General features: G+C 42.0%; 1 protein-coding gene across 2 annotated transcripts in view; it reads right to left on the reverse strand.

Moving 5' to 3' along the window:
- Positions 1-12,467: 12,467 nt before the first annotated feature.
- Positions 12,468-16,398, reverse strand: part of DYNC2H1 (dynein cytoplasmic 2 heavy chain 1) — a 149,696-nt gene continuing 145,765 nt past the window's right edge. For both annotated transcript variants that reach the window (XM_081909489.1, XM_081909490.1), the window contains one exon: positions 12,468-13,464. In XM_081909489.1, the coding sequence (XP_081765615.1) occupies positions 13,306-13,464 (159 nt within the window). In that variant the 3' untranslated portion in view covers positions 12,468-13,305. The remainder of the gene's footprint in view (positions 13,465-16,398) is intronic.

Consider the following 16,398-nt stretch of genomic DNA (forward strand, 5'->3'; position numbering starts at 1 on the left):
TGAGCAATTAACCTTCAGCTGAAAATGGCCCCGGTGAGAGTCAACTACTGGAAAATTATTCCAAACGAATCTGCTGCACCATGATGGCTTCCACATTTGGAAACCAAAAAGCAGCCGTGGTCCACTGCAAACCATGGGCTGAGATGCATTCAGTTCTGCTTCTCATGCATTCAGTTATGCGTCTCCCCAGACTGAGCAGCATAATACCGTCAAGAAGCACGATGTTTCATAACTTTAAAAGGAATGGGGTGGGGGGGTGGCCTGCAGGTAAGAAATTACAAATTGTGAATGCATCTTTGCCTGCATCTGAGCAAGCTCTAGGGCAGAGGTTGGCAACATTTTTTAAAAAAATAATATTTATTAACAGTTTAAAGACTATAAAAAAAGAAAAAGAATTCAACAAAACAATACAATACAAAAACAAAAACACTACGTAACACTAACACTAAAACATTGAATTAACAAAACAAAACAAACACAATTTAAAACACATCCAGTAATTTCAATATCTTATCTTTCATTCACTTGTTTCCACGACCTCCTCACACCTCCCTTTTTGTATTCCACTTCAATTAACTGTTTCAGCAATTCCTTTCCATCTTCCTCTGTTTTCTGTCCTGTAATTTATCTTAACTTATTCTAACCTTATTTTTTCCCTTTAATACATTAAAAATCTATTTGTACTTAATTCCTTATAACATTTCTGCTAAAGCCATATAACTTCATTCCAACATTTTTCTAACATTCATTAATTTTACAGTATTTCTATAAATAATCTTTAATTTTTTTCCAGTCTTCTTCCACCAACTCTTCTCCCTGGTCTCAGATTCTGCCAGTCATTTCCGCCAGTTCCATATAGTCCATCAACTTCATCTGCCATTCTTCCCGGGTGGGTAAATCTTGTGTCTTCTGGTTGGCAACATTTTTTAGCCACAGGCCGGTCCACTCTCCCTCAGACATTGTGGAGGGCTGGAGAAGCGGCGCCTGGGGGGGAGCTGGAAGAAGAGGCAAGGGGGGCAAGTAGTCCTTCCCCCCACCACCACCAGCCCCAGCCCCAGCCCCAGCCGCTGCGCTTACCTTCCCAGGGGTTGCCTCCACCATTGCTGCTGCTTCTTCTTCTTGTGGGTAATAAGTAACCAAACAAACCCCTGTGCTGGAAAGAGAACGTCAGCAATGTCTAAGGTGACTACAGTGGTACCTCAGGTTACATACGCTTCAGGTTACAGACTCCGCTAACCCAGAAATAGTACCTCGGGTTAAGTACTTTGCTTCAGGATGAGAACAGAAATCGTGTGGTGGCAGCAGGAGGCCCCGTTAGCTAAAGTGGTGCTTCAGGTTAAGAACAGTTTCAGGTTAAGAACGGACCTCCGGAACGAATTAAGTACTTAACCCGAGGTACCACTGTACATTATTACATGAGCACTGTTCCACAGCATTTGATATTTTCATTTACATACATTCATTTGAAATAAGGTGGGTTTATGAAGCAATTCTATATCCTCCCACCACGCTGACGCAGAATTCTACGAAACAGTAGTCAATATCCAGAATCGCTGTTCAGGGTTGGACATCATATTTGCTGAATACACAAAGCTTCACAGCTTGTCTTTCGTCGTACAAAGTCTGGTGCTTTGCTTCATTTAAAGACTTTCAGAGACTTTGAGACTAAAGATTTCATTTTGTACTTGTTATGGTTTGAAGGAATTCTATAAAGATTGTCTATAGCGTATTTACGTGGTCATCGTGTTGCCTAGACATTGCTGAGCTTCTCGTGAGTAGGCAGAGTGAGCTCATCCGCTCCGCTCTCTGGCCCACAGGAGCACCAGGGCAGCAGTGGTGGTGGATGGAAGATGAGTGGCGTGAAAGGGCTGGCTCTGGAGAGGGGCTGCTTAAAATGGCTCTCAGCCAGCTCTGCCCAGCCCCCTTCCTCCTCTAGGCAGGGCAGGGAGAAGCCAGGAGGGAGGGAGGGAGGAGGTGCCGCCGCGGTGTGTGTGAAGGGGGGGAATGGAATGGTGCAGGAGGGGGAAACGGTGCAGCCCTAATGAACTGAATCCCTATGCCGATCCATGGACAGTCTGCAGGCCAGATCCTGAAGGCAATTGGGCCTGATCCAGCCCCAGGCCTTAGTTTGCCGACCCTTGTTCTAGGGATGCTGGAGAATTAGGATGAAAACGGAAGAGGAATTGGAAATTGCTGTGGTTCTTGCGTTCACAATATAATTGTTGTTCTTTTCAAGTCTGCAAACGACACGTGATTAATGGTTGGGGGGTTTTCTACATTGTTTTGACTTTCACTTTACATTGAAACGAATTCGAATTACATAACTTAAGTTAAAAGGTGAGACAGATCTTGAGTGTGGTGTTTGGCTCAAACCAAACTGCAGCTCAAGGGAAGCAGTCGCTCACTGCAACAAGTGGAGGTTGCGTCGGCAACTGCTGTCTTCTTACATCCTCTTGTCACATTTCACTCAGTGTCCCTGTCATGCCATCTTGCTGGTGCCAATCAGAGGCGCCATCGTCTCAAGTTGCGAGGAGGATCCGAACACCCTCTGAACCCTCTGAACATTGAGGGGTCCCAGCCCCCTCAAAAAAAAATAGGGGGGACTGAAACTGCTTCGGCCCCTAGGAGTTGGTGTGTATGGTCTCATTTAACAAGTCCATGTTTCATTTATGCTTGACTCTCCCAGAATATGAGTTGGGTAGAATATCAGCTCATTCTCACCAACCAGTCCCCTTGTACGGTAGCTGGAACCTGCCCTGTCTTTCCTTCATCAAGTTCGATACAAACTCTCACTCCAAGCTATAAATGTGGTTTATTCTGGTTATAAAAACAGCCATGACTTTCAGCTCAGAGTTATGATTTCAGCTTGTTAGATTTAGATACCTCTATAATTAATCAAGGCTTTGGCTACAGCTATATGCATTGTGAGTGCATTGCTTTCACTTAGGCCTTAGGAAATTTCTGAGAATATGTTTGCCAGTTTCACAGTATGACTTATCTGGAATCCAGGGCAATAGGGTTTTGTTTTGTTTTTTAAAAAACCCTTCCTCCCTTGCCCTACCCCCCATGAGAATTGCCCCTCCCTATATTAAGAACAGAGGCAGCTGCCTTCTCAATGCAAATAGCAGCTTTGGATGGGGGGGGGGGTAGCAGGTTTGTTTTGTTTTTTTGAGACTGGTAAAGACAGCACAAGGCATTGTATGGCTATTTTGAATGTATCTTTGATGCTTATGTTCTGTTTCTAAAGAGTTCTGCAAGTAAAAGTTTCAATAATATTTTCATGGGTCTGGACAATGAATTCTTCCAAAAGGAGTCAGTTCTTATGCTTCCAGTTACTTCAGACTGGAATGTTAATATCTGTAATATCGCGGCCTTCCTTTTAGTGGATAAACAACTTGCTAACATTTACAGTACTCTAGTGACCTTCTCAGAAGGATTAGTTAAAGCATCCAAAAGCTAAGAGGAGAGTCGTATTTAAAGGTGGATTTCAAATTGCAATATTACCTAGATAATTTGCCCTTCTAAAAAGTCTACTGATATTCTTATGGGGTGAGCTGCTCATAGCACTGACTTAATGCTGTTTGTGAGTGTGGCTCACTAATTGAATAATTCACTCAAACGCCAGTGCTGCACTTAACAGAGGAATATCAGTAGTAGCTGGAAATGCTTTAGCAGTAGCTTTAGCAGTAGATACTTCTGGAGGGATTGAATCTGCTGTATATAAAGTAGCAATCTTTGGATATATTCAAGAATCAGCTCGCTCACTCTTTTTTAAAGAGACCTTGCCCTCCTGGCAGGGCTGCAGCAGGATCAATTGCCAAAAGAGACATAGCAAGTGAGATTGGGGACTTGTCTACACTCGCAGTTTTTAATGCTAAAAATGAGTTTTAAAAGGGATATGGTAACCATATAGTCATAAGACTTGTTTTTTGTTAGTCAATAATGTATTATTGGGACGCGGGTGGCGCTGTGGGTTAAACCACAGAGCCTAGGGCTTGCCGATCAGAAGGTCGGCGGTTCGAATCCCCACGATGGGGTGAGCTCCCGTTGCTCAGTCCCTGCTCCTGCCAACCTAGCAGTTCGAAAGCACATCAAAGTGCAAGTCGATAAATAGTTACCGCTTTGGCAGGAAGGTAAATGTCGTTTCCGTGCACTGCTCTGGTTCGCCAGAAGCAGCTTAGTCATGCTGGCCACATGACCTGGAAGCTGTATGCCGGCTCCCTCGGCCAATAAAGCAAGATGAGCGCTGCAACTCCAGAGTCTGTCACGACTGGACCTAATGGTCAGGGGTCCCTTTACCCTTTACCTTTAATGTGTTATTAAAATGTGACACCAGAGGGTCTGCAGAATTCTCCCTGTCAAATAAATGGGTAGACCTTCAAGGAAGCGCAAGAGAAACCAAAGGCCTTTATGCTTTAGAATAATATCAAAAGCATTGTTCTAGGAATGTTTAAAGAGTAAGCATAGATCCAGTCTGTGTGTTTTGTTGATTAACCTCCGACCAGGCAACAGGGGTGAAATGAGCATTATCATGCATTGGAGCTGTCCTTGACCATTCTGACCTTTCTGCCTCTTGCTTACCAGTCCAGGAGGTAGAACTGCCAGTTAGGTTCCGCTTCTTGAGCCTCAGTGTTGCCAGTGGTGGGGGCAGGGACAAAGGTAGAATTGGTTTGTGAGGTTGTGTCAGGGCCCGAGTTGAGGAGGGCTGCACTGAGGAGGAATGGTGGGAGCCACCCCTCCCCCTGATCCTGAATCTTCCCAGGAGCAGGAGGACAGTATAGATTTGGAAGAGTGTTTTGCAGAAGGGCATAGTTCAAAAGGCCGAAGCTGGGAAATACTGGATGGGGAACACCTAGGAGAAGAAACCCTGGAAGAGAGAGGGTTAACAGATTCACAGTCATTGGACAGCATTCCTCCACCGCCCTCCCCAAGGTTGAGAAGAGTCTCAGAACAGAAAGCGCAGGGGGTACAAGCTCAGATTACAAGACATAGGAGTGACATAGATTAATAGGGACAGAGGGGGTGTAAGCCTTAATTGGGAACACCGCCATTTCTAGGGAGATGTGTTCTTTTGTCTCTCATTGTGATTATAAAATAATCAAACTGGTAAGATGTTCCTTTCATCTGATCTTCTTATTTACTGCCAAGGGGGAGGAAGCCAATTCCCCAAAGGCTGACAGGTTGCTACTTCTTGGGGGGGAAAGCTCGAGCCCTGTGTTCTTCAGTGTGGTTCCAAGATGGATACCAGACCAGAAACTGTGTAACAGAAACCAAGAGTTGTTGCTCGTCTTACTGGTATAGGCTACATACATTGCACTGCCAGTAACAGGTTCTGGATCCACCTGCTGTTGGTCTTTGGCGGAACAAGTAGCCTTGACACCAAGCACTCTTGAATCTGCTTGTCATTTCCATTTGAGATTCACTTTTAGGGGATGTTTTTCCCTTTCGCCGGACTGCAGAAATCAGCCACAGGCTAATCTGCTTGGAATGTCAAGGAACCCTGGGCTGACGCCTTGATGTATGAATCGTCTATGCTGATAACTCTCCGCTGGGCTTTGATGAATGCATAAAGAGCTGGCGGACGAGCAGAGGTTTTGATTAACTCTGCCAGCCTGGGCATACTTAAACTTCAGCGCAATTGTGTATTGTCAGCCTGCTTGTCTCTTGTGTGCTGAATTCTCATCTAAGCTCTTTTAAAAAAAAAGTAAAAAGAAATATCAGTTGGAAAATGCCAGTTTCTCTTTCAGGCTGGCTTTTAAAATGAAGTCTGAATCAGGCATAATTTGCCCGGGTAATATTTTTCTTTCTCTCCAAGTAGCTTTGAAATCAAATTACCTTTAATGTTTATCACCTCTTGTATTCACATTTCCATTAATACAGTTTTCCTAACGAAATGAAAACGTTTCTCTGCCAAGCACATCCTTGTAGAGAACAGATAGTTCCTGTACGTAGCTCTGTGTTGCAGGGACCAACAAAGGCTGGCGGTTAATTTTCATTATTGGGGGAGAAAAGGTGGTTTGAACATTCTGGATGCCAGTAAAACCAGCCTTTTATTTGAGTTGATCACCTCTTGCATCATAATTAATGAAGGCTTTCAGATCATAGCAATCTGTATTGTTTTAGGGTCTCAACCTCCATTCCTCTCTCAGATGTAACTCTTGGATCGTTGGCTTAAGTTTTCCATTCCAACTTGTAATAGAATCAGAATGGGAAAGGACTTCAAGGGTCATCTAACTCAATCCCTTACCGATGCAGGAAATCCACTGCTACAGCATCTCTGATTGGTGTCCATCCAGCCTCTGCTTAAAAGCAATGGACGGTCCACCCCCTTCCAAAATAGTTTGTTCCACTGTCAAATAGCATGTGCCACCAGGACGTTCTTTGTAATGTTTGGCCTAAATCCTTTGTCTTGTAGTGTGTGTCGGGATCTCCACTTGGCCAAGCTGATAAAGCTCATTTTCCTCTGGCCGAGTCCTTTGGAATCGCCTCCCGACGTGATTAACGACCTGAGCCTTTGATGAGGCCTCAGGCACATTCCCATCCAGCAGAGAATCCAGCAGCATGCGGAAGTGATGAGATTTATGGCTACATGGCTAAAGAGTTTTATTTCTTGCTACGCAGACAGCAAAGAAAAATACATCCTCTCTCTATGAAAGCAGAGAGCAACTGAACAAAGGAACAAAGGAACAGGAAACCACTAACGTCACATCCATCTCCCATCTCCCAACAGTATGGAATGTGTGGAATGTAAACAGAGTCTTGTGACTCCAAAGCACTGCTCAGTGGCAAACAGAAATTAACAGTGTGAACCCATAGGTTTGAGTCCTACCCTCTGGAACAGAGGTAGAGAAACTTTTCTGGCCACTGGGCCAGATCCTTATGTCACCACCCCCGGGCTCAATTCCCTAACGCCATATTGATGTCAGGTGGCACTGCACTTTGATGCCTCCAACCTGTTGGGACGTCAAAGCCCAGTGCCACCCCTCCACTCACTGTTCTGTCCTTTGTCTTCTGTCTTTGTACACACACACACCCTTCCAGATGAACATACCATGACGCTCTGTATTGCGTCGTACCATTGATTCATTTAACTCAGAATTGCACAATCTGTGCAGCAACTCTCCAAGTTTTTAAGTAGAGAGATTCTTCCTAGCTCTGTTACACAAGATTCTATTAACAAAAGATGCCAGGGATTGAGTCTGGAACCCTGTGCATGCAAGGCTCTTCCTGTTCTTCTCCAAATCATTCACTTGCCTTGGGGAACCCTGGGAAATGTAGTTCTGTGAGGGAGGCTGTGGGTCTCTTACTGAAACTCAGAATTCTCACTACCTTTACCAAACTGCAGTTCGTTAGAGGAAGCTGTGTCAGTTGAACTGATATGAGGATATGCCCTTAGAGAAGATTCAGGTCCTTGACAAGCTACTTTTGAAGTTATGCAGAACACCTACGTTTCTCCAGGCTAGAAATATGTATGAATTTCTATATGTGCTTTTTAGACATATGGGTGACACATGGGCTCATTCCAGTGTATTTCTGCAGCACACATTTGGCTCTGAAGTCTCTTGTGAACTACTTTCATACTATCAATGTTTAATGCTGTTGACTCTGAGTGACTGCACTATGCTAACATCTAAATATTGCAGTGGTTTGCTAAGTTGCATCCTTTTTGTTGACTGAGAAGCTCATTAAGGACATCAGACAATGGATCACGGAATCCACCACGGTTCATCCTACCTGTGGTAATGACAACGGCAAACAGAGACGCAAAGTTCGAGGCTGCACGTCGAAGCGTTTGGAAGATGTCAGGTGAAATTTGTTGCACACCATGTTCTTCATGCCTGGGTGGATCATCTGGTAAAAACCACTTGCATTAACAAATTGCTTTATCGTATGCTATGTTGCTTCTGATTTTATGCTCTGTTAACTCAACTAAAGATTAATTAATACCAGTTGAAGCCACAGACACTTCCTGGAGAAAAGCTGTCTTCATAGCAGCCTCCACTAGAGCACAGGCGTTCAGCTGGCAGACCAAGACCCATAATGGAAAACTGAGGAAGCAGAACTATGCTGGGTCAGACTCTTTGTCCAGCTCACCCACCAGTTTCTACTTGCGACTTTCTGCTTCCTTCATAGGTCACAGGCAGAGGTTTCCTCATCTTCTTCCAGATCTTCCAGGGATTAGACCTGTGTTGTACCATTGAGCCACAGTCCCTCTCTCTACTTTAAGAAAAACTATTTCTTGAAGAAACAACTATTTCTTGTTTTCTGGATCTGTACTAAGGATCAATACAAACTCTTGATGATTTGGGATAAACAGGGGTCTAAGGTAGAATATCTGTTCTAATTGCTCGTGTATTTTTCTCAGATGCATGTGCCCAACTTTGATATATTTTACATAAAATACATAAATAAATTTTTAACTGAGTTGCCCCATAATTTTCTTCATTTTAATCTGATTAAATGTGAGTGTCCTCTTTTTTTTAACAACTGACCGTCTTTTGCTTCCAAAGTTGTTGTTTTTTTAATACCCAAAATCTATTTCATTTCTAACAGTCCTCTCAGTGCTGTAGAGTTAGGATTAACCAGTGTAGAGTTAGCCGGTACCATCAAACGAAAGTGTCAAGTACTGTTAGATGTATTAAAACTACAGTGGAATTAATTACCTTGGTAAAGGACCACAGAGTTGGGTCAATTAGATTGGCCCATGGTAATTAAAGTCTCAGATCTCGCCAGACCATCCTCCACGGGCAGTTCTTGAGAAGTGAAAGTGTCCTGTGTTCAACTCAAGGCCTTCTCTGTGAAACAGTAGGAGCTCATCAGGAAAAGCTGTCAAGATCCTACAGTCAATGTTAATTCCTTGAGTGACCTCCATTCTGGTGCAGGCAATTGCAGAATGTACAGGCTGTTCCATTACTTCTGAATGGCAGCGCAGGTGTCAAGATAAAACAAAGCCCCTCCCTTTTCCTTACCTCTTCTCGTGCTGAACTTGTTTCACTCCTTAACTGCTCTATTTCAAAGGCTTGACAACTTGACAGGAGTATTACAGCAAAACCTCAGCATTACAGCTATCTCAGGAAGGAAAGTGGTTCATAATTTCAAAATGCCTGGAACTCTGAAAGTTCTCCCATTCAAAGGAGTGAGGGATGAGGCACCAGGCATTCAAACAAGGCTGCATTTGGTGCTATTTCCCTTGGAGGGAAATAGAGGCAAGGGAAGAGGAGAGGGGGTTGCTTTGAAAGTGAAACTGTGGCAGATCCTCCAAGTGTTCCTATTTCCCCAGATTTACAAAAGCCGTGCTGGTTTCTGATTTGACCCCAGAATGTCCTGCTTTTCCTCAGGACATCCCTAATTTCATCAGGGAATTGTTGGAGGGTATGGTAGGACGTCCCTATTTCATCGGAAAAATGTTGTAGAGTATGGAGTTATGTGAGATAAGTAACTATACAACCTTTAGAAATCTGAAGCCAGCCATGCGTAGGGAAGTTTTTAATGTTTAATTATGTGTATGTGTGTGTGTATATATATATATATATGTGTGTGTGTGTATATGTGTATATGTGTATATATATATATATATGCAGGTTTTGGTGTCCTCGGGTGTCTTCCCGTGTAAAAGTTGGGGTGTCTAGGCGACGTTTCGACGAGGTCTCACTCGTCATCTTCAGGCTGGTGCTTTCGGCTTCTTGTTACTGGAACAGAGCAGGATCTCAGTGTTTGAGTTCCTATAAATACTGTTGAGGGGGTGTGGTGTATACACCACACCCCCTCAACAGTATTTATAGGAACTCAAACACTGAGATCCTGCTCTGTTCCAGTAACAAGAAGCCGAAAGCACCAGCCTGAAGATGACGAGTGAGACCTCGTCGAAACGTCGCCTAGACACCCCAACTTTTACACGGGAAGACACCCGAGGACACCAAAACCTGCATTCCTGTACCCGTGAAAATCTACGAAAGCATATATATATATATATATGTGTGTGTGTGTGTGTGTGTGTGTGTGTGTGTATGTATGTGTTATATATATATATATATGCATATGTATATGTATATATGTATGTATGTTGGAAGCCACCCAGAGTGGCTGGGGCAACCCAGCCAGATGGACAGGGTATAAATAGTAAAATTATTAATATTATTATGGAATAGGACATCCTTATTTTCATCAGATAAATATTGGAGGATATGCTGTGGCAACAGGGAGAGAAATTGTGGTTGTGATGGGGACAGGAGGGCCCCACAAACCTGCCAGTGCCATTGACCACTTCTTATTTCCACTGTGCCCATGACTGCCCATTTGAGAATTCTGTGTCCTTCTTGCATGCACTCATAGCTTTGGGTTATAACCAGGTGAAATTAAAAGAAGGTTTTATCCAGCAGTAGCCCAGGTGGCTACCATATATTTCATTTGAAGACTCACTAAGAGCAGAGGTGCAGGATCCCAGACTTAGACCCCAAGACCCACACTTACCAGTGTCACTGCTTATAGTCTGCAAAAGAAGCCTGGAGATGAGGGTAAGTAAGTAAATAAATAAAAAACTCTCAACATTCCAGGCATATATTGGCAGGTATATATTGCTTATGAGTGTCTGAATATGTTTGCAGAATTCAGGACCAAAACACGCTTTCAGGCTTCAACAGAATTAGATTCTGCCAAAATGGATTGAGCAACTTGTTTCTGCACATTACATGCCGGGAACTAAGTCAATGTTGCAATAGGCAGGTTGAGACGCACAAGCTCCAATGAGCTATTCAGTATATGAATCTGTCAATGTGAGCCTTATGTTTAATAAAATATGCAGTATAATGTCTCTCTGTACCTCATCAAACAATGTTAGCGAAGATGAGATGGATGGAGTGACAGCCAATGATCAAATATATTTTTAAAAACCCATGTATTGTTTTCTGCATCCTTGTTTCCTTTTGTCAATTCCCAGTTTATTACTGACACCTCAAAAGGACTCCCATATCTAGTTGGCATCTTCATTTCAACTACCAAAATGATCAGCAATTGAAACAGAAAGGTGTTGATGCTGAAATGCCACTGCCAGGCTGACACTTCGCTGAGAATAATCAGGAACAGAGAGGTTTGAAATCTGAGTTGCTGCTCCAAGCTCTCTACTGACACTATGACACCAGCTAGCATTCTGTTCACAGTTGCAAAGTCAGCGGACCCTGAATGCTAAAAATTCATTTGCAAGAAGAGAAGGGAAGATTTTCCACAAACTGTGCCTGTCAGAGAGACAACCTAAGCTATATCATGTTTCAGGCCCTTGACCCACAATACAAAATACTCAATAACCTTTGGGAAATGCTAGAACATGTTTTAGCCAAGTGAACATATTTTGCAGAAGTTCCATCACAAAAGTCCTGATAGCTTTGAAGGCAATGAGGCCTCTAGAGCTGCACCAACTTATTCCACACAGGCTAATATTATGCCTTGTCTTTGATCCATGTGCTGCTTTCATGAATCAGGTATGGTGGGGGCTGCTCCTAGATTATATTATTATTATTATTATTATTATTATTATTATTATTATTATTATTTCTATACCACCCTTCATCTGAAGATCACAGGGCTGTTTACAATATAAAAAACACAAAACACATATCATAACATACAAAAACAATAACACCCTCACAGTATTGTTATTTATTACTACTTAGAATCAGTGAGGCACACTGTTGAGATGGTGCAGTTCTGAGTAAGCTCAGTAGCTATTCTTCTCCATCTCAAAAGTCATTTGCTGATGCAGGTAAAGGTAAAGGACCCCTGGACAGCTGAGTCCAGTCAAATTTGACTATAGGGTGCGGCGATCACCACCGTTTTCAGGCCAAGGGAGCTGGTGTTTGTCTGCAGAAAGTTTTCCTGGTCACATATGTGGCCAGCAAGACTAAACTGCTTCTGGTGCAACGGGACACCAGAGTGCATGGAAATGCGGTTTACCTTCCTACCACAGTGGTACCTATTTATCTACTTGTACTGATATGCTTTTGAACTGCTAGGTGGCAGGAGGTGGGACAAAGCAACGGGAGCTCCCTCTGTCGTGCGGATTCAAACTGCTGACCTTACGATCGGCCAAGCCCAAGAGGCTTGGTGGTTTAAACCACAGCGCCACCACTGATGATGCAATAGGTCATTGGAAGAGAATCTAGATCTCTCTGAAATGGTAGCCCACAGCCGGCTCTGTTGGGTTAGAGTGCATTCATTATTTTTCATCTCCCCCACCCTCTCCCCCAAAGTGAGGCATGTGATGTAAGAAGAATATAGATCTATAATTTTAATCTGGAGCTTATTAACATTCTCCTTAATTTGTGGATTTTCTTGTTGTATATATATTCAGATCCTGACTGGAATTCAGTCCAGTCCAGACATAAGTCTTTCTGCTGCAGGAGTCAGATAAAACAATTAATACACAGCACACGGAAGAATCTGGTTACTCACAAACCACACTCAAACAAAATAGCAACTGAAAAGCTACAAATGTTATTTAATGAGAGATTTATAATAAATATAATTCACATATATTTTTTTCAGTAAATATATCAGCATGACCTGTTTTTAAAATTTGCACCTAGACAATTCTAAGGTTTTTATCTTTTACATGTGCACAAACAAATATACTCTTTAAAAGATGGAAATGTAGAAGATGGAAAAATAAAGAGATCACAGGAATTTCAAAGACTAAATCTGCTAAAATACTGTAACACACAGCTTGAAATAGATAGTATTACAACCTTGAGAATATGTAGAGTTGTGTGGATGATGTTTAGTAAACCACATGAGTAAATAGTAAAGTTAATGGAAAGACTCTGCAAGGACTAGTGATCCACAACCTGGATTCGTTTTAATGCCAGGATGCACAAAATAAATGGAGGTTGCACAGCACATGAATTTAATGGATTATGCATAATGGACACAATCCACAGAGAAATTCAGGCCCCACTGAAATAAATAGGAGTTGTGCAATGACACTACTAGGTTTTCATGTTCAGATTCTGCTTATTTGAATTCAGCTTTTGCAGGAGAACTTCCTGGTGGATTGTGCTACAATGAGTGATGTGTCCATTGACTAAAAAAGAAGAAGTATTTTTTAAAAAATAAAATTTTAAAATGACCAAGTCTTAAGTTATGCTGACAGCCCATTGGAATGCAATGTGAGAATTTCTTATGTACAGCTATTTATATAATCTTTGGATTTTTCACATTCTGGTTTTAAATTAACTTTGCAAACAGAGACAGTTCTTAGATAACAGAGCTCTATCTGGTGGCTAGCAGCAAGAACATTTATAGCCTTCCTTCTTCTTACTGATTTTTCAAAAATAAAGCAGCTCCACACTGGATCCACTGATCTTGGCTGCCTCCACATGGAACATCAATGTTTGTCACCACGCAATCCCTCTCAGCACTGGTGTAAACTGGCAAAGAGATGCATTCATCAGGAGAATAGGACCCATAAGCATTCTGTCAAGAAAAAAACAATCCATTTGAATGTGAAGGCGTTAGATGAATTAATCTCATGATGCTCAGGGATGTAAAGGCCAAGTGTGACGAATTCATTTATGTTTAGATATCAGAAGAGGACTTCAGTAAGAGAGAGCAGAGTAGGAATGGATATGTCAACTGCTGGAAAGCCTTGCTAGCCAAATGCATTCAAGGTCACTACCAATTACCAGGACTCATTTCATACAGGGTTGCGAAATTAGGTAAGAATGCCAGGAACTCAATGAGGCTGACACCTGTGAAATTAGTCTCCACAGTTAGCAATAGGGTCCTCATGTGTGCACAAGTCTTTGATTTAAGGATGTGCAACCTGAATAATGCAGTGAATTGGGGTGATTCAGGTCATGGTTTCAGATTACTGATTAATATGGTGTCTTTAGGTGGATCAAGGGCCTCAAAAGCTTCTGAGCCATTCTGAGCCACTCCAAAAAGTTAAGCACACAGCATTTTTATTCTATTTTATTTTCTGCGATATATGATCAACCAGACTGGTGAAACACCCAGAGTCTGAGAAGGGAAGAGGTGGAGGTGTGTGCAAGAGAGATGTTTCATTTTGACCAGGTGTGAGGAACCTTTGGCCTTCTCAGATTTTGCTGAACTACAAGTCCCATCATCCCTGGCCATTGGCCACACTTGCTATGTCTTATGGGAGTTGTAGTTCATTAACATCTGGAGGGCCAAAGGTTCCCCACAAGCAGTTTTGACAGACAGGTCTAGCTTAATCACAGAGAATTATTGTCTGAGGCTACTACAGACAATAATTTTAGGGAACGGATGTTAAAGTAAATAAACAGAGAAGGGCGTAAGTAACAGTGTGAGATTATGGGAGCAGCCTGCTTCTTTCCCAGTTATGCTTCTTCCTAACAATGAAAAATAATAACACTATCTTTTTTAAAATTAATAACACAATTCTATAAAAGCAAGCCTTGCTGAATTCAACAGCGCTTACAACCAGGACTACAGCAAAAGAAACAGATTTGATAGGTGTGAACTGTGCCCCAATCATTTTATCCACCCTCTGTTTTCTAATAAGTCCCAGAAATCTGTGTTTCCTTTTCTTCAAGGACAAAGCAACATATATTTTTTCTGCAATAAAATTACCAGTTTATACTTTCATAGTGAAAACCCATGTTTAAGGAAATTAGCATGTAGAACAAATTATTTGAGGCATCCAAATCTGCATTAAATAAAGATGATTACTTTAATTGGAAAGTTGTATGGAGTACAATTCTTAATGTTCAAGGTTTTTAAAATCTAATTCTATGTATTTAAATAATATTTGGGATTTGTTTTTCTTTACGTATATGTAATACCAAACAACCCTTGTATACTGTTTATAGAACATTCTGCTTAAAATGTTATTTAAGGGCACATTCAAAACTTCTCACTTTGCTCCTGGCAAATTAGTAGCAATTAGGAGTGTGCACCAGCATCAGGATTCCTAACTTCCTACCCCTTGTGGACAGAAGTGGATAAACTGTGCAGGTGTGGTAGCCCGTCTAGAGTAGATTAAGCCAGCCAGAAACATTCCACTGGGTGCCTTTAAATTAGATTTTTAATGGAAATGTGTATAGCTTTCTTTTTCCCCCTAGCGGAATTTGGAGAAATTTGCAGGCATGATTGTCCAGTGTGAGCTGTAGTCGTTCTCCTCCAAGGGCAGCATTACAGTTTCCTTATGAGCAACAGTTAAGGGAGTTAAGGGTATGTTGAGCCTGGAAAAGAGGAAATATGATGTTGTTGTTTAGTCGTTTAGTCGTGTCCGACTCTTCGTGACCCCATGGACCAGAGAACGCCAGGCACCTCTGTCCTCCACTGCCTCCCGCAGTTTGGTCAAACTCATGCTGGAAATATGATAGCTATCTTCAAATAAATAAAGGGCTGTCAATGGAAGATGGAGCAAGCTTGTTTTCTCCTGCTCCAGAGGGTCGTACCCAAAACAATGGCTTCATCTTGCAGGAGATCAGACTAAACACCAGGAAGAACTTTCTGACAGTAACAACTGTTTGACAGTCTCTCTCATGAGGTTGTGGACTCTCCTTCCTTGGAAGTTTTTAAGTAGAGGTTGGATGGCCATCTGTCATGGATGCTTTTACTCGAGATTCCTGCATTGAAAGGGATTGGACCAGATGACCCTCATGGTCCCTTCCAACAATTCTATGATTCTATCATCACAAATAATATAGGACAGATACTGTAGGTGTGTATGAGAGAGAGTGATAATAAATTATGGTAGACTAAGATCAAGCAATTCACTTTGGCAGAGTCAAGGAGAGGCACACACGCAACTAGGGGCTCACTTGAGTATATGAAAGAAGCAGGCTGAGCTAAAAATAAAATGAAATAACTCAGCTTAATTTAAAAAAACCCTCATATACAAAGTCTCAAATCTAGAGGGGGCAGAGGAATGAAACTCTACCAAAAATGAAAGTACAGCAAGGTAAAAACAGAATGAAATAGAAACACAAATAATTCCAGCATTAAACTGAAGGGAAGAGGGATAATACTGCACAGTGATAAAACTGTGCACCAATTCCAATGAGAAAAGGATATAAAGAACAGAATGAAAAGGAACACAACCCTACATACAACTAAGGTGTGTGTGTGTGTGTGTGTGTGTGTGTGTATAGAATAGCACTGCATTTCATAAAACTGCACAAAAGTACTCAGACCCCAAAAAAAGAATGGATTTTTTTTTAAAGAAATCGAAAGTGTGGAGATAGGACGAAAAGCTCAATCTAGTTCACTGAAAGCTTTTGCTTCTCACAATAAAATAAAATAAAACAGCAGCTTATTGCTACCAATTTGAAACAAACCTTTTTGGAGACTCTGCTTTGACATGAGGGACCTTGCATAGATTCTGCTGCGGGAAAGCCCCCAAAGGCTGTGAGACACTCC

Source organism: Podarcis melisellensis (genome assembly GCF_964234715.1).
Source record: "Podarcis melisellensis genome assembly, chromosome: 4".
NCBI lineage: Eukaryota > Metazoa > Chordata > Lepidosauria > Squamata > Lacertidae > Podarcis > Podarcis melisellensis.